The sequence below is a fragment of the Osmia bicornis genome, chromosome 8 (genome assembly GCF_907164935.1).
Source record: "Osmia bicornis bicornis chromosome 8, iOsmBic2.1, whole genome shotgun sequence".
NCBI lineage: Eukaryota > Metazoa > Arthropoda > Insecta > Hymenoptera > Megachilidae > Osmia > Osmia bicornis.
Window position 1 is genome coordinate 1439619 of NC_060223.1, and position 18632 is coordinate 1458250.

The 18632-nt window shown below is 37.2% G+C and overlaps 1 protein-coding gene across 4 annotated transcripts; it reads right to left on the bottom strand.

Moving 5' to 3' along the window:
* Positions 1 to 901: 901 nt before the first annotated feature.
* LOC114881152 (FHIP family protein AAEL005291) lies at positions 902 to 6611 on the bottom strand. Of its 4 annotated transcripts, XM_029197836.2 has the most exons (13): positions 6040 to 6611; positions 5753 to 5964; positions 5411 to 5662; positions 5183 to 5333; positions 4818 to 5063; positions 4192 to 4239; positions 3704 to 3871; positions 2357 to 3631; positions 2088 to 2286; positions 1954 to 1965; positions 1714 to 1867; positions 1440 to 1605; positions 902 to 1358 (listed from the first exon to the last, which is right to left on the bottom strand). In XM_029197836.2, the coding sequence occupies exons 1-12, from the start codon at positions 6187 to 6189 to the stop codon at positions 1443 to 1445; spliced, it is 3030 nt and encodes a 1009-aa protein (XP_029053669.2). In that variant the 5' UTR covers positions 6190 to 6611; the 3' UTR covers positions 902 to 1358; positions 1440 to 1442. The 4 variants fall into 4 exon arrangements, with proteins under 4 accessions (XP_029053669.2, XP_029053668.2, XP_029053671.2 ...); XM_029197835.2 differs by having other exon boundaries at positions 902 to 1605; positions 6040 to 6610; XM_029197838.2 differs by lacking the exon at positions 4192 to 4239 and having other exon boundaries at positions 902 to 1605; positions 6040 to 6610.
* Positions 6612 to 18632: the final 12021 nt, after the last annotated feature.

An 18632-nucleotide genomic window follows, 5' to 3' on the forward strand; every position in this document is an offset into this window, starting at 1 on the left:
TTACAAAACTGATGTTTGTAAAATTAAATTTTGTGTAAAAAAAATTATCTCGCATTTTCGACTTATTTTTTATATGAGTTATTCCTTTGTCAATTATGTAATAATTTTGTTCACCTAGAGATACAAAAGTTATTATATTTATAAAAGCATACAGTATCAAGAATTATGGATACCAACAATAACTTTTTTGCAGTTGAAAACATCAAAAATTTCAAGCTCATACTTTTTTATCCTGGGTAGAGCAACATTTGTTTAAACGGTTTCAAAGAAAATGATTCTGAAATTTCTAATACCTTTCTATGGATAAAAAAGATTATCACTGACACATTATGACTCCGTGAAACTTTTATAAATACTTCATCTTGTATATTAGCTGGTAATTACGTAACATCGCTCATACATTAAATTAAGTACAATGAGGAGGAGCTACGTATCTATCATATATGTATTATGTATTGCAATTTAACGTAAAAGAATTGTAAACTTTACATACCTATGTACGGTATCCATATTTATTTCTATATAGACGGAAACTATTTGTGGTTTAAAAAGTTTAGGGTGAAGATTATTCAACTAATTAGACTGTTTTTCTTTTTTAATTTGTTGGATAACTATTGCAACTACTAAGTTATCAAGGCTGATGGTGAATATTTCTTCCCTAAATTTCTTAAACTCTGAATAGCTGCTGCCTATAGATGAATTAATGAATTAATTTAAATTAATTCATCATGGAAATTATTTTATAATTAAGTTGTAAAAAGCATTTGGAACAATTTCCAAAATGTTAGTATACAGTAGCGCATTACACGAATAACTTGGCACTTTTTCCTGTTTATTTATAACTTGTTATTTATAGTATTGAATTGTTGTGTATGATCGATTATAATTTGAAACAAACTCATTCAATTTTTAAAATATTTCATAAAATTGTTAATAATATGTGCACATTATATAGGAAATTGCTCTAAATGTCAGTCTTCGTAACAATATTCAGCTGATATCATTTAAATACTATAAATTAAATTAGTACTTTAAAAGCGCCTAATAAATAAATATATTTTTATATATATATTCTTTTGTTAACACGTGTCAACGTAACGTGATTAATATTTAAAATCGATAACATCAACGGAAACATATAAATCTACAGCCTTAAAGGCTAGTTTCTTAATTTGTCATATCTACAGTTATCAAATAAAATAGCGTTATTATTATTTTGTGTGTGTGTGAGTGTGTGTGTTGCAGCAATACACTCTATATTGTTTTTACATTTTGTTAGATATGACTTGAAATGAACAGTATAATTCTATAGTTTATTATATGAAAGTCTAATATTATATCACATATTTATTAAAATCCTGTAAAAGGAAGAAAATATTCTGGATAATATTGTTTTATCATTAATTGAAGGTTAATTTGTGAATTTTAGTTAGTCTTACATGCTAAACTTGAAACTCTAAATTATTTGTAAGAGATATAATGGCATGTTCCTGTGTAATAGCAGCTAGTTCTTTCAGCCATTCGTCTAATATAACTGCACATAAGACCACATTTTGTGCTGGACTTATTTCATTTGGAGATTCCCAGGACGTTTTCGTATAATACCTAAAGAGTTAAGAATTTCCCATTATTTTTGCTTTAGTCAAACGAGAATTCATAATGTTTTTACTTTCCTCAGATATAAAATTAATAGTGTAACTAGAAAATATTTACCGATATCCGGAGCTATGACCAATGGCTTCTAATTGATTTTCTGATACACTAGGCGATTGATTTAGATTAATTAAACTACTTGGACCGGAGCTACCACTTGATTTTCTAAGCATTTGTGTAAAGGAGGACGTTAAACTCCATCTTTTGCTTTCGCCTATGAAACACAATTCATCAAATATAATTTTAGAGTGTGCCAGTCATTATTATTTATGGCAAAAAATCTTAGATGTCTGTACCTACATCGTTTAAATACTTCCAGAGTGCATGACAGTTGTTAAAAGTAATAGAATATTAACTTATGTAATTATAGAGACAGTGAGGTATAAATATAAAAAGGAAGAAACATATTCTGAATAATGCTAAGATAATCATACCTCTTGAGAATGGTTCACTGCTCAAAGAATTTCTTTTAAGAGGCGCAGAATGAGCAGCAGCTTCTAATGCATTTTTTCTTGCATTCACTAATTTATCTTCACGATTAATCAAAAATTGACGAGCTTGCTCTACTAATACGTCTACGTTATTATACTGTGACAGAAACTGGTCTATTTTATGTTTCAATGACGCAAGTACCTACATAAAAGGAAATTTTATTATAAAATTTCTAATACTTTATAATCAGCATATTTGTATAATTACAAACCTGAAAAAGTGATCTAATACTAGGTTGAAACACCAAAGAATGATTCAAGAGAAACGACTGTAACAATGGCTGAGGATATATCGCTAGTCTACTGATAAGACCAGTTAAATGTAGATTAACGTATAAATTGTTACTCGTCATACATTCCAACTTTCGTAAAAGAACATCCAAAAATATACCGACGTTTGGTTGTCCATTAAATACATCCTGACGATAGTTCTCTTTAGTTTGTTTATTCGCTGTTAATTCTTCTGGCGTCACTGAACTTGATTCTATAATGCTATGAAGAAATATACCTTGTTCTTTATTTGATCCGGCTTCTATTTCTTCGTGTTCACTTATTCGATCTTCACTAGGTTCATTGTCTGGTGTAGACTCTGAAGAACCTTTAAATGCAAAGCTTTCATAGCCGCTACTTTCTCCTAATGATAAAAGAGAGTTCATAGCAGTATTTGAATCATCAATGCCACTATCAAATTCTTTTTTATCTATTAATAATGTTTCCTTAGCCAATTCTGATATTCCAATATCTTCGCTTAACAATTCAGCAATATCTGCATCTAGTTTTGCTTGCTCTTCTAATGATAATTCTATTCCTGCTGTTTTTAGAGATTCTGGTTTTACATCTTTCTCTGTTACGTTTAAGTCTTTCTTATCCAACAGAGATTGAATATTAGCTAGTGCATTAGTTGCTGAGGAATTTTCATTCATTTCATTGAAAGCAGCTGAATGTTTTAACGTTTCTAATGACAAGGCTTTGCTTTCAATTTTCTTTTGAGATTGATCTGACAATGTATTATCATCTATCAAAGTTGCCGCACTGCTGGTAGTACTATCTTTAAGTAACTCTCCATTGTATTGATACGACCAATTAGAACATGCGATTCGACAAGCTCTTATTTTTTGCCGAGCATCGCACAAATATGCATGGTAATTTCCGTACAAACTATCTGATAATCGAGCACCATAATTTATAGATGTAGGCAACGATTTTAAGTATTCAGATGTGGTATTTAAATGCTTTTCGTTTGTTGCATTATTTGGTAATGAATTAAATTGGGAATTTACAAATGCAAAAGGCGCGCAACAGCTTGGTGTCAGTGAAAGAAACTTTTCAGCTGCACGTCCAAACGGATCTATATCTCTTAACCTTCTACGTTGAGAAAGCATTACGTGGGAACATGGGCTCAATGCACCTAGACATAGTTCTAACATAATGTCTTCGCAATTTAAATTAACCAAAGTTTCAAAGAGGGCCAATGTCACTATACATAGCTAAAACAGATAAATTAACAGTCGGTATTGATATCATTTTTATATAGAAACTAATAAACATTAAAAGTGTACTCGTGATCTAGAAGATATCCTCTGGATAAGACTGTCCAATATTCTGCATTCGTCATAATTATCTTCAAGTAAAAATCTAACAAGCGAACGCAAAAGGCCAGGTTCAGTTACCGAACGAAGAAATAAATCAAAGTAAGCGGTTGCTGCAACTAATTCATCCACAGTTGTCTGTAATGTTAGAAAATTGGTTACTTGAATAAAAATAATGTTTTTTATTCCTACATATTAATTGTTAATAAAATAGTGGAACTTTTATTTAGGATTCTTCAATAGTTAATTACATTTTGTATTAAACATTTAATTTGTGGTAAAAGAAGGATATTAGTATTCAGAGGCAAGCATATTAATGTTATGAATTTAGTAAAAGATAAGCATACACTACATCTAATATTAATATTTTACACATATATTAATATATATAATTAATGTTAAATATAGTTGTAGGCAATGATCAAGCTTGTTGCTCAAAGTATAGTGTTTGTACTAACCCCATGTTCGTGTGCATCTAGCTGTTCTATGCTCAAACCAAGAGAATCCTGAGCATCATAAAAATGTCACCAGATAGCCACCAATAACAATGTCATAACATAAATGATATGAATCTCGTTATCTCTATTATTAGTAATTAGCAGTAGGTATCAATATGCAGCTTTACTGTTAGCATATCAACAATGTTATATGCATTTAATTAACATGTGTGTATCTTAATTAAATATATACCTATATAGTGGTCTACAATGTAGAAATAATTTAAAAGCTAATTTGATACTTTGAATAAATAGAGGAAAAAAAGAAGTAGAACAGAATGAGATAATTCAAAGTATCAATCAAACTGTTGAAATTAACCCTTAACGTTTAAGACTGCTTTTTTAAACTCTCTACATACACAATAATTATTTTACTAATGCTTTAAATAAATAAATTTCAAATACCTTCTTTCACCACATGTACACACAGAATAAAAATATTATTGTAAAATATAAAATGTGTAATTATTTAATTTAATAAAATATAATATATAGAGAGAAAAATTTATAAACTTGTAAAATGTTTTCGAAAACATTAATTTACTTTGAAGACTTTGCAATATGAGATATGTGTATTTGATACTCACCTGCAATAAGGCTGGTCCCATCACAGGCACCAAAAAACCATGATACAAAAATTCTAGTAACTGTTTTTGTACCAAAGGATGTGCAACTTGTGCAACTGCATTACAAAATTCTAATGAATTCATAAAATGCATCAATGCTGGTAAATCATTAACATCATCTGGAGTTAATCTATGCCAATCATCTGTCTCAATATCTAGTTTTCTGGGCAATAATGAATACAGTCCACTTAAACCCGTAGCCAATACCTGAACAAATAAAAATTGTATTAAGATAATTGAACCTCGTGTTGAAAAAATAACTTTAATGAAACATGATATATTTGATTTTCATAAAAATTTAACTTTTTGTTACAAAAGCTACATACAGGGCATATATTAGAATGCTCAGCAATATATATCCCAACTTCATCATTTTTTTTTGAAAGAGACATACAAAGTAACATAGAATCACGTGCCTGTTGTCCTACTCCTCCTTCTCTATGTACATGTGGTATTAGTAATGTAAAAATAATAAACCTGAAAATATTTTAAGTTAGTAAATTTGATTGTATATTTGTTACAAATAGCATGTAAAATATGTATATTCTACCAACTTGCTTTCCCCTATTGCTGTTGAATGAAAAAACAAGTCTAGTAATGCCATGTTTTGCATTAAAGCAACACATAATTGATTTAGTAACACTACTAATTTTTTTTCTACTTCTAATGGCATAATATCGTTTGCACAATTTTCAAGTAATCTTAACAATGGTCTCGCAACTGGTTCATGGGCAAGAAGAGTACCACTATGTGATACCAAAAGTTCATACAGTTTCAACTGTTCCAAACGCACAGCATTATTAAACCTATAACATTATATGTTTCATAATAAAATATAATTATCAATACAATATTTATATTAAATATTAAAACTCATTTCTATTAAATTTTTATACCTTCCAGTGTGTATGCTCCAATCATAAAGTTTAACAAGAAGATTTTCACTTAATAAATATTCCAGGCAAGGAGAATGTGTTGCAGTTGTAGATTGTCGATAGTTATTATAAAAATTAGAATCTCGTAACTCTAATAGTAATAGAGTTACCATTTGATCTATGTGATTAACCACTCCAAGAACATCATCCTGATTAGGTATCCCTTTAGGTGGCTACAGAATTATAACAATATGTTCGTGTAACTTATTATACTACATATTTTTATAACTTTTTCATAAAAGACTCACAGATGTATGCAAAATAATTTCATAAGCTTGTTGCCAGTGTTTACAAAAGCTGTCATAACATGCTGATGGATCAGCGTCCTTTGGTGGAGAGTCTCTTGAACGCTGTTTACTAAAACTAGTTCTCAGTGGACTACTTCGTAACCAGCTCATTTTTTTTTATTTATATGTTATCTATTTTCACATTTATCAAACATCTGATTTTACACATTTTTCCTTCTTGGAGTATTTCACATTATCTTCATGTTAACAGTCATATAAGCAAGTCATTCTTATGTTTTTCACGATAAAAATTAACCAAATTTTCTTGTCAAAACCTGTCCTACTTACAATTACGATAATAGCCTACCTACAAGGCAAGGACAGTGATAACACAAATCGCATATTTAATAGGCGACTTGCGCATTACGAATACTTTAATGCGTGGAGCGAATATTTTGCAAGTATTATTTCGTATACTTTGAAAATTGATTACTTTTTTGTTAACATGTTAACCCATTATGAAATCGCCATTTTCATTGTACTGAGATTTAGATAAGCTTAAACATTAATTCTGTTGATTTTTTTTACGTATAGCATCGAGCAAAGAAGAATTCTCTAGAGAAAATGGCGTTGCAGTATTGCGTGTCCTCCTTGAGGTTTAGGGAATTATAGGGATTTCTGAGACGTGAGTAAGGTGCCCGTGGAGCGCTGAAGCACTCTGCACCAGGGTTGGGCACGTATTATACGTGAGATATTATACAATGTATTATCAATTAATCAAAACATTTACCCTTACAATGTATTATATATGGTGTTGCGAACCTCGCCTGTATGTATGTGTGCAATATCGTGTGAATTTAGCTGCAGGTTGTAATCGCAAGTGTTGAATGAAATGTAATATGGCGACGATGCCATAAGAGTATGACTGCAGCATGTCTGCATTATGTTATATCAATGCCCATAAATTAGGAGCCAAAATTCAAAGGAATAAACAAACAATAGATAAGACATTGTAAAACTTTCAACACGGGTGATCGTGCTGGGAGAGAGTTGGAAAACCGGAGAAATAAGACTGTCACACTTGAAATTTCTAAGAAACTAATTTATTGCGAGCCGTATCTAATTCGTTACTCTTAATGAAAATCATGTTGGTCGAAGTCTCTTCGACATCCTGTTTATTTACAGAGGGTCGTAAATTCTCTTAAGGGTTGCCTTGGCTCGCTAGCGCGAGACCTCTTTATCTTCCGTTTTCTCTGGATCCCACGCTTTCTCTTAGCACGTGTGCACAGAATCGTTCTCGAGTCTTGGCAGAGCACCACCATCTTCCGCTCGCCCAGGGGTGGACCGAAGCCAGGGAGAGGGACCGCCTCCGGACAGGGATGGGCCCCTCCACCATTGGACCAGGGATGATCCTGAGGGAGGATCCAGGATCCATCAAGGAAGGGGAATCGACCGACGACGCGCAAAGATCTCCTCCGCTAAGCGTAGAACGTTCAGAATGATTTTGTCGCTCAATTAGCAAAGTTGTTCTCATGCTGCAAATCAACACGCATATTTTGAAACAGTTCGATTAAATTCTGGAAATTAAAGTCGTAATCAACTGTGAAAGATAGTTTGTTTGTTTTATTTTCGCGCCTTGCGAGCGGAGCGCCTTCGCGCTCCACGAATCACCTTACCTGCGCCTAAATTCCCTTGAAATCCCTATTTACCGCGAACGGACACGCAACATATTTGGTGACAGCGGTGGGATATTTCAAGAGGGATAGTTTAAAAGTGGGGATAAGCATTTAAAAGGTGATAAACATTTAAAAGGTGATAATTCGGAGAAAACAATTTAAAACAGTGAAATAACTGAAGAGTTAAATAAAGTGATTGTGACAATCTTATGTACACTTGAAATACTTTATCAGCTCGCGGGTGTGTATTAAACAGTCAATTAAACATTCTACAAACTATTTTATTGAACTGTTACATTATAAATAAGTGGACAAAGTTTAGTGCAACTTCTCCCTCTTGGGTTTTGGCGCGGTTTCCCCAAGAGCGAAGGGTAAATACCGGAGACAGGTGATTTCGGCTGCCGTGCAAGCCATCCACCGAAATTACACGCACCTCGTCCACGATATCACCTGATTATTCTTGGAATCTGGACATAAGAAAGAGACCTGAGCGGACTTCTTACGGAGCTGAGGCCTACCTGAAGCAGCTGATCGCAGACGGATTTTTATTGGAGTACCTGTTGCGGAGCTGGAGACCATCGAGCCAGAGTACCTGAGGACCTGCTCATAAACCGGGGTCAAACTGCTCAACGGGTCACCGACGGATAGGACCGTACACCTGCAAAGAGAAGGTTTAATTTAACAAAACTCTAAGTGAATTTTTGCGGAATACTAATTGATTCGTCGCAACAAACTGTAAGTCTAAATTATAACCGATTAGATTATAGAATATTAGTTTATAATCAGTATATTTGATTCGACAAAATACCGCCGTTAGCAAAGAAGTTAGTAAAAGCCAGAAGGAGAAAGAGTCGCAAAAATAGTCTGCGTGGTGTTAATGTTATGTATATAGGGTCTTCTTTTTCCCTGCATAATACTGAAACACAGTTGCAGGAGTCACTTCCTGTCCCCGAACAGTCGACCATACAGAGCTGGGGTGCGACAGGTGGTATATCAAATCCTGCTAGTAGCACGGTAAATAATACGCCAGTTTCAATTGGGGCAACAACTTCCAACGTGTTTCCCTCTTCTTCACGCGGTGTCGACAATCAATTAAATATTTCCGATGCAGTACCTGTTCAACCTTTATTACAACCTTCGGCTAAAGATATACCCGAAAATCCGGTAATGACGCTACCTGAGTCTTCGATTTCGTCGCGTGCTGCATATGATTTATTAAGCAAATTCGTACCTCAGTTTGATGGTAAATCATCCTCAGTGAACCATTTTATTGCACAGTGTCGACTCGCTGATTCTTTGGTCAAGCTGGGTGATAAAGTCTATTTGCTCGCGTTGATCCAAAGTCGGATGCAGCATCACATTTATAGAAGTATAGTAGGTAATGCAAGTCCTAAAACCGTAGAGGAGTGGATCAGTTTAAGGGGTAACACCACTTTGACCGCTTCAAATTTAAGGCTTTTTTGGAAATTTTTTTTTAAGAAATGGAAAGTGTTTATGAAAATCCAATTAGATTGATTTATTATACATGTATTAAAGTAGATATAGTTTTTTTGTTTTATTGATATGTGCAAAAATGGCGGCTTGACAGCTGATGATCGGAAACGCTTCGAAAAAACAGTGTCAAATGGTGGGCACGATAACTCAACCCAGATATGACCTAGAACAATGAAACAAAGGGATTTAGATTTCTTAATCCAAACGCTAGTGAAATACGTAGCCGTTTTCAAAAATATGCATTTTTAATAAAATGGCATCGATTTAAAGTAAAAGCTTAATTTTTGACCAGAAATTTCGTGCTTTGAAGTTGTACAGAAAATCGAAATATCAATATTTTGAAAAAATCCTACGTATTTCACTAAAAAAATATGTGACGATTAAATTACAAAAAGATTCAAGAAGATTGATTGAAAATTGGCGGAGCTAGAGTGCCCACCGATTTTGAAAGTACTGTTTCGAGAAAAACGCGTTTAAAGTTTTGAAATGTGTTCTGGACATGAAAAAATGAAAAATTCGACTGTTTTAAATTTTTTATCATTTATCTGTTATCCCAGGAACATAAAGCTGCCCTTCCATGTTTAAATATTCTTCCTCATTCTCTTTCCTCGAAGATTGTAAGGTAGAGCGTGCCTCTTTTGCCGCATCTGTCAAAGAGCGCTCGGCGTGATTGATCCGTTTAGCGTCGGCTTCCAGACAAAAATTGTATGATTGGACACCAATATCCATCTCCAAAGCTTTCATAATTGGGAGAATGTTTATCAGGGCATCAATAAAATTGCACACAGCAATATCAGTCGCTATTTTCAAGACTTTTTTGCTGCTTGAATAAGATTCTGGAGCCAAATTCCAAACGGTAGCATTGAAGCTTTCGTGGCTATTTTTTAAAGACATCCATTGTGTATTAGAGAAGTTAGACATCAAAAGGTAGGACATTAGGTTGTACCTTCTCAACAGGGATTAATTTGACCCCGGTAGTCGTTTCGAAGCAGTCCGACGCGCTTGGAAAAGAGCTCGAAATTTCAAGGAAACAAATTTCTTTCAGGTAATAACGCTTTTGCCCCATATTCTAGAAGGTTCAAAGCATCTTTTAAGCCAATAAAAAAAAAATCGATTTTTCGAAAAATTTACAGTGGTGTTACCCCTTAATTAAATCTGCTTATGCTAGGACTTTTAATTTAAACGATATATTAAATGAAATAAAAGCTGTACGTCGTAATGAGCGGAAAACGATAGAGGAATTTGGATTTAGGGTAAACGGAATTCTAGATCACGGGTTACAGGCAGCTAGAGATAGTTATGATTTGGAAAAATTTTTGGGAATTCAAACTTTACTCTCAGAGAGTGCGGTACACGGATTTCTGAAAGGATTGCGGAATGATATAATTGCGAATATCGTTTCTAGGGATCGTCTAAGTGACGTTGTAGCTGCCGCAAAATTAGCAGCGCAAATTGAAGCCCAAATCGACACTCCGCGAACATCTCGGAATCCTAAACCGCTTGATAGTAATCCTAGGGTTTTGACGGCAGAAGTGCGCGGAAATAGATGTTATAATTGTGGAAAACCGGGCCATCTTTCCAGACAATGTTATGCGCGAAGGGATTATCGACGCGGGGGGCCAATTCGCGACGTTTCTAGGTGCCGAAGGTGTGGGAAACTAGGCCATACGGATTTCCAATGCCGGAGGGGAAATATTAATCGTGTTCAAGAAAATATAAACTTAGAACGGGAAAATACTGACCATGGTTGGAGGAAACCGCGATCACCAATTCCTTCAACTTCTAGGCATCAGGAAAATCCTTTAAACTCAAGGGGGGTTTCGTCGACGGGCGCAGCACGAAGGGAACCCCTTATCTCTCGCGCCGGATCCACCGCGTCTGCCGCGAAACCAGTTTAAAGCAGATCAGACAATCACCATATATTCCTTTAGAACAGGAACATTTTCAGAATGGTCTCGCTAAATTCCTTGTAGACACTGGCTTGCAACTTAACCTAATTAAACGAAGGGAATTAAATCCTGATTTGTTGATTGATGAAATTGTAGTTTACCATCTTACCGGCATTAGTGCAGGTACAGTCCAGACATGGGGTGATGTAGTTATTAGTGTGCATGGCATCCCTGTACATTTTCAGGTGGTGGAAGATGACTTTCCTGTTAGGGAGGCCGGAATTTTAGGGATGTCATTTTTGGAAAAACAAAGGGGTACACTGAGGTTTGGAGAGAATTTTCCATGCCTTGTGGAATTTGGTGATGGAAATTTGCACTCCCATTTTCTCGTCGTATGAGTTGCCTCCTCGGAACAAAGTTTTGATTTCTGTCCCAACGAAGGGTGATATTACATCGGGTTACGTTAGGAGGATTGATGCTGGTCCTGGTATCTTTTTGGGAGAGGTATTGGTTAATCAACAAAACGGCTCGGTCAAATTATTTGTTATTAATACTACATCGGATTACGTTATGCTTACAATACCGCAGATTGAATTGGAAGATTTTGAACTGAAACCTCCTGCATCGCGTTCTTCTCGAACGGAAAATCCGAACGCAAATAGATCAGTAGATCAGGCTCAAAGATTTAGTGCACTGCTTAATTACTTGGATCTGAGTCACCTTCAAGAAAGGGAAAAGGCCAGTATCCTGGAAATTATAAATGAGTTTTCGTATCAGTTCCATCTTCCTTCAGATAAACTGAAGGCAGCTAATGTTCCTTCTCACACAATTACCACAACCGACGAAATACCCATACATACCAAGCAGTATAGGTACCCTCCGATCCATAAAAATGAAATAGAAACTCAGGTAGATTCCTTGCTTAAGGACAAAATTATCCAGCCGTCGGTATCTCCTTACAATTCACCTGTATGGGTAGTCCCGAAAAAACCTGGTTCTTCTGGAAAACCACGATGGAGGATGGTCATTGATTATCGGAAATTGAATGAAAAAACTGTGGCCGATGCGTACCCTCTTCCAAATATTACCGAAATTTTGGATCAGTTAGGAGGGGCGAAATATTTCAGTACTCTCGATTTAGCTTCTGGTTTCCACCAGATTCCTGTAGATCCTTCATCGAAGTCTAAAACGGCTTTTTCTACTCCTCATGGTCATTATGAGTTCAACAGGATGCCCTTTGGCCTTAAGAATGCTCCAGCCACTTTTCAAAGGGTTATGGACTTGATACTATCCGGGTTGCAGGGTATCGAGCTTCTGGTTTATATGGATGATATTGTCATTTATGCAGCCTCCATTGAAGAGCATGGGCGTAAGTTGAGAACCCTTTTAGCTCGGTTACAAAACGCTGGATTAACCCTTCAGCCTGAAAAATGTCGTTTTTTACAAAAGGAAATAATATATTTAGGGCATGTAATCACGAGCGAGGGTGTAAAACCGGATCCCGGGAAAATTCAGGCAGTAAAACAGTTTCCCATACCCAAGACAAGGAAGAATATTAAACAGTTCCTGGGTCTTGTAGGGTATTATAGGCGGTTCATTCCCAACATGGCCCGGATTGCCAAACCCTTGACTAGACTTTTGAAAAAGGACGTACCGTTTCGTTGGACAGCTGACGTGCAAACTTCCTTCGAAACCTTAAGAGATATTATCTGTGCTGAACCTCTATTGCAGTTCCCGAATTTTTCACAGTCATTCCTCGTTTCTACGGATGCTTCTAATTATGCCATTGGCGCCATTCTTAGTCAGGGACCAGTGGGAAAAGATCTCCCAGTCGCATATGCCTCCAGATCACTAAATGACGCAGAAGTTAACTACTCAACGATTGAAAAGGAATTGTTAGCAGTTCTTTTTGGTGTAGAACATTTCCGACCCTACCTTTATGGCCGATAATTTACATTGCTCACGGACCATAGACCTTTGGTATGGTTACACAATGTCAAGGATCCAACATCTAAAATCATGAGGTGGCGGATTAGGTTGAATGAATACGATTATACTGTGGTATACAAACCTGGAAAGGTTAACGCCAACGCCGACGCACTTTCACGAAATCCCGTAGACACCTGCATGAATCCTGTTCCTCAACAAAAAACCGTACGGTCTGATATTGATTCTAATTCGAATTCACAACGTTTGGAAGGGGTGCTCGCCTGTACAGGTGGGGTGCCACCTGCAGATACTGAAACAGATAGAGTAGATGAAATGTTATTTGTTGGAAATGAAATTCTTGTGGCCTCTGCTTTCTTGGTACGCAGGAACACAGAGGTCGACTTTAATGAGACTACGAATAAAGTTAATGACAGTACGAATTTACGAGTATTGCCCTTGTCGGCTGGAAGTTCAACGGATGAAATTAGTAAAGGATTGTCCAACTCGAGTACCTCCATGCTCGAGGTGCAACTTGTCGCGGCTTGTAGGGGTACGTTAACCCGATTTTGTAATGTTCCACGCTTGCCCCCGGGTAACGTAGCTCCGGGAGGTCAAGTGAGTGAAGCCGGCGCCATCCCGATTAACAATTCCGGATGGTCGCACGATGAGTCCACTACAAAAACGGCTTTGCCGGGTGGACGAAAAGCGAGAGTACTTCCTGGAGGGGAAGATGAATGTAAGGAATTGTCGCCTGGTGTAGGAAGCCCAGGTGATAGAATGGGAACGCCATTGTGTCCAGCGCGCCATGGTTCACACTCGTTGGGATGGACTAGTATGTCTTTGCACGTTTCTCAACGTTTGGTGAGCCTGGGTACGCGTTTGCATGGTTTTGAATGTGAAACAACACTGATACGGCCTATACAGCTGGGTGTGAATGAAAGTGTTAGGAACTGCACTAGCGAGAGGATCAGGCAGGTAGAGGGCAAGATTGCACAGGGAAATCCTGGGGAAAAAGCAACTTTAAATGTAGTCTCTCTATATAAAAAGATAATCATGGTTAATAATGAAAATGATGAAAATACAGATAACAGTCAAAATAGAGTTTTAATTAATAATGCAGATGATACAGTACACAGACCTGCGGTACATCCTTCTTCCTTACCCACTATTCTCGATATAAAAGACAACCTATTCATGAGACAAGACAATCTCGTTCATTTTATTCCTCTAAATTGTATTGATACATCTCAAACCACTGTGGGTTTGTTAAACCGAATTGGATTCTCGGTAGGGGAAGTACAACAATATTTTCCGCACGATAAACATTCCGTTTTCTTTTTATTCTATAAAAATGAACATCAAAGTGAGTTTAATCTCGATTACGTCGAAGCCTCGTTAAAATCACTCAAACCTCTTTTAGACACCTTGGATACGAAAACGTTTAGTATCTTGGTAGATCCGGACAGATTCAACCCTTCGGAACGAGGTAATATAATAAATTTAATCAAACAGATTTTCGATAATTCTGAATATATCAGAATATTACCTTGTGCACTGGAGAAATTGTAGTTCCACCGGAATCGAGTCGTCTTCAAATCATTTAGGAGCATCATGAATCTGCAATTGGAGGTCATAGGGGTATTTTTAAATTGCACCAACTTATTCGCGAACGGTTTTATTGGCCGGGTTTGGCAAGGGAGATTACAGAATTCGTTCGCACTTGTCCTATTTGTCAGAAGAATAAAAATTACATAGCTGCAATCAAACAACCAATGCAAATCACCGATACACCTCGTCAAGCCTTTGAGAAAATACAAATGGATATAGTTGGACCTCTACCCGTAACTAATAAAGGAAATCAGTATTTACTCACTTTGCAAGATAATTTGACTAAATATTCTGATGCGATTCCATTAAGAACCATAGATACAGTAACCGTTGCTCATGCTCTTGCCGAACAGTTTATCAGTAGATTTGGATGTCCACGGGTTATCCATACTGATCAAGGGAGGAACTTCATTAGCCAGGTAATGAAGAATTTCTGCAGGATTTTCAAAATACAGCGAATAACATCCACGGCTTTTCATCCTCAGTCGTTGGGTTCTCTTGAAAGGGCACATCGTAGTTTTATTAATTATCTCAAACACTATTGCACAAAAACGGATTGGGATGATTGGATACGCTTTTGCATTTTTTCATACAATACTTCTGTACACGAGGGCACTGGGTTTACCCCTCACGAATTGGTTTTTGGTGTTAAAGCCAACATACCTTCTGAATTTGCCAAGGGGCAAATGCCTCGAACTTTTGCACAGCATTTTGATGAGCTTTTCAATAAAATCACCACCACACAGACTATGGCTGCGCGAAATCTAGAGAAAGCAAAACAGAGAAGTAAGGGTTACTACGATCAAAACTAAATCCATATAAATTTAAAGTAGGAGACATGGTATATCTACTCAAGGAGCCTAGAACTTCTAAATTTGATTGCGACTGGCTGGGTCCTTATAAAATAAGTCGAATGTTTGGTGACTTAACAGCGGAATTGGAATTAAAAGAGAATAAATGTAAAATAGTACATACCAACAAACTAAAATTGGCGTGTGTACGGCTGGACGATCTTACCGAAGACTGAATTAAATTTATGCGAATCGTTGTTGCCTTATAAGCTTGTGATTATATTCTATTAATATTATGGCTTATGAATAATCCAGAGGCGATTGACAATAGATGGAAGAATTATTATTTGTTGTATGTTTACATACACGGATTATGCTGTGTGCGAAATTACGAACTATTGAATAGACTATTGAAGTTGTACGACGCGTGACTTTGGAATGAATTAGTTGATACAGACTTGCTTTCACGTTACTAAAGAGTAATGTTATGAATGAAAAAGTTGTTTTATGTAAACACCTTTTTGTATAAGGGGGAAGGTGTAACGTGAAACGTATCACGTGAATATGTCTAGAGTGGTATGGCGACATTGACATGGGAATATTTATCGATAGGCTATTGTATCGATATGTCTCGAATGTTCTTCGAGGACCTTTTGTATCGATGGCTATAAATTAAAAGCGGAGTTTAAACCATCTGCGTGTACGCTCATATTATAAAATAAACAAAGCCAAACTTGTAAACCCCTCGACGTGGGTGATCGAGCTGAGAGAAGGCCGGAAATCCAGTGAATGGAATAATTTCACTTAGTTAGTAAATTCTTAAAAGACTAATTTATGACAGACCATAGCTAATTCGTTGTTTTCGACCAAGTCACGAATGGTCCTTAAAAGTAACGAAGTCTTTTCCGATATCCTGTCTTTTCATGCACTCTAAGAGGGTCGTCAATTTCCTCAAGAGTTGCCTTTGGCAAATACAAGGTCTTGTCTTTTCCTATTTTCTCTGGGTCCCATGCTTTCTCGTAGCACATGTGCGCTGCAACGTTCTAGCGTCTTGGCGGAGCGCCTCCACTTCCACGCGCCTGAGAGTGGACCACAGCTAGGAGAAGGGGCCCACGCAAGACGGGGTGGACTCCTCCACTATTGGACGAGGGATGATCCTGAGGGAGGATCCAGGATACACGAACGAAGGGGCATCGACCGACAACGCGCGAAGATCTCCTCCGCCAAGCGTAGAACGAGTAGAATGATTTTGTCGCTTGACTCTGACACGTTATTCTCACGCTGAATTTCGAGGCATTTTATAAAACCTTAGCTTGAAACGGGTTGAATAAATAGTTAAAACTACAATCGTAATTAACTGTGAAAGATAGTTTATTTGTTTCATTTTCGCTCCTTGCGAGCGGAGCGCCTCCGCACTCCACGAATCACCTTACCTGCGCCTAAATCCCCGAAAATCCCTATTTACCGCGAATGGACACGCAACACCTATATACATATAGTCTATGGCTGAAAGGGGAATCGCCTACATCACTCCCCCCCTAGCGGTTTGGCATTTTAATTTGAATTTTAAACCGCGAATCTAACAGTCTTCTTACGCGTATAAGTCTCTGGTTCATTGCTATTCGGTTCGACATTGGCTTCGACAAATGCAGGTTTAAGTCGCTCGACGCTGATCATCGTTGGTTTTCCCTTATATTCGATCTGGAACACATCGTCTGATGTCCTCTCCAATACGAGGAATGGCTCCTCGTATGGTGGTTCCAATGGCTTCTTGGCAGCGTCAACTCTTACGAATACATGCGTACATTCGTATAGCGTTTTATGAATGAAGACCTTTTCTCTAGCGTAATGCGCCGTTGGTGCTGGTTTGATTTTTCGTATCTGTTGCCTGAATTTGTTTATAAAAGTCTCTGGTTCAGTGTAATCTCCTTGGTTGAAAAACTCGCCAGGTAGACGTAACGGGGTCCCGTACAGCATTTCCGCAGCTGAAGCTTTGATATCTTCTTTATAGCAAGTACGTAACCGTAAGAGCACTGTTAGAAGGACTTCCGTCCATTTAGGATTATTGTGACAGATGATTGCCGATTTCAGTGATCTGTGCCATCGCTCTATCATTCCGTTTGCCGCTGGATGGTAAGCTGTGGTTACCTAAAAGTTTTACCAGAGATATAAATAATTGCGACTCAAATTGCGTACCTTGATCGGTGGTGATGGTTAACGGCGTGCCAAATCTAGGTATCGAGTTGTTGAAGATTGCTGTAGCTATTGTATTCGCAGATATACCCATTACTGGGATCGCTTCAGGCCAACGTGTGAAACGGTCTATAATTGTTACACAATAACGGAATCCTTTTGATGGTGGAAGAGGACCGACAATATCAATGTGTAGGTGTTCGAATCTTCCTGCTGGGATTTCTATATGTTTTGGTTCTTTTCTGACGTGTCTATGGATCTTGCTTCTCTGACCGGATAAGCATGAGCGTGCCCATTCCGCGATCTGTTTCTTCATATGTGGCCAAACGAAACTTTTACAAATGATTTTCCTGGTGCTGCGACCACTGGGGTGTGACAGATTATGTACAGAATCGAATACCCTTTTTCTCAAGGTTTAAGGTAAGTATGGTCTTAAGATGTTATTATAGGTATCACAGTAGATGTGTATATTGCTGTCGCGCACTGGGACTTTCCGCAACATCCATCAGTCTCCCTTCGTCGGCTCCTTCAGAATGTTCTGCAGTTCTTGATCTTGTCTTTGTTCCTTTGCTATTTCCTCTGTTGTCATTAGGACTGGTAGGTCTATCGTCTCTATGCGAGATAGGGTGTCTGCCACCGTGTTTTTGCATCCTTGAATGTGTTCAATTTGTGTGGTGTACTGCTCTATAAAGTCTAATTGTCTTTGTTGTCTTGGCGTAGCTTTATCACTTTTTTGCTGAAATGCATAAGTTAGTGGTTTATGATCGGTTTTAATAATTATAGACCTACCTTCCGCCCAGTGCTTAAAGTATTTTAAACTCTTATATATTGCTAAAAGTTCACGATCATACGTGTTGTATTTTCTCTGAGCTTTTTCTAGCTTCCTAGAAAAGAAACCCAACGGTTCTCAGATGCCGTCGTTGAGTTGCTCCAGTACAGCGCCAATAGCAGTATCCGATGCGTCTGTCTTCAAAGCCAACTGAGCTCCTGTTTTGGGGTAGTGTAGGAGGGTTGCGTTCGCCATTTGCTCCTTG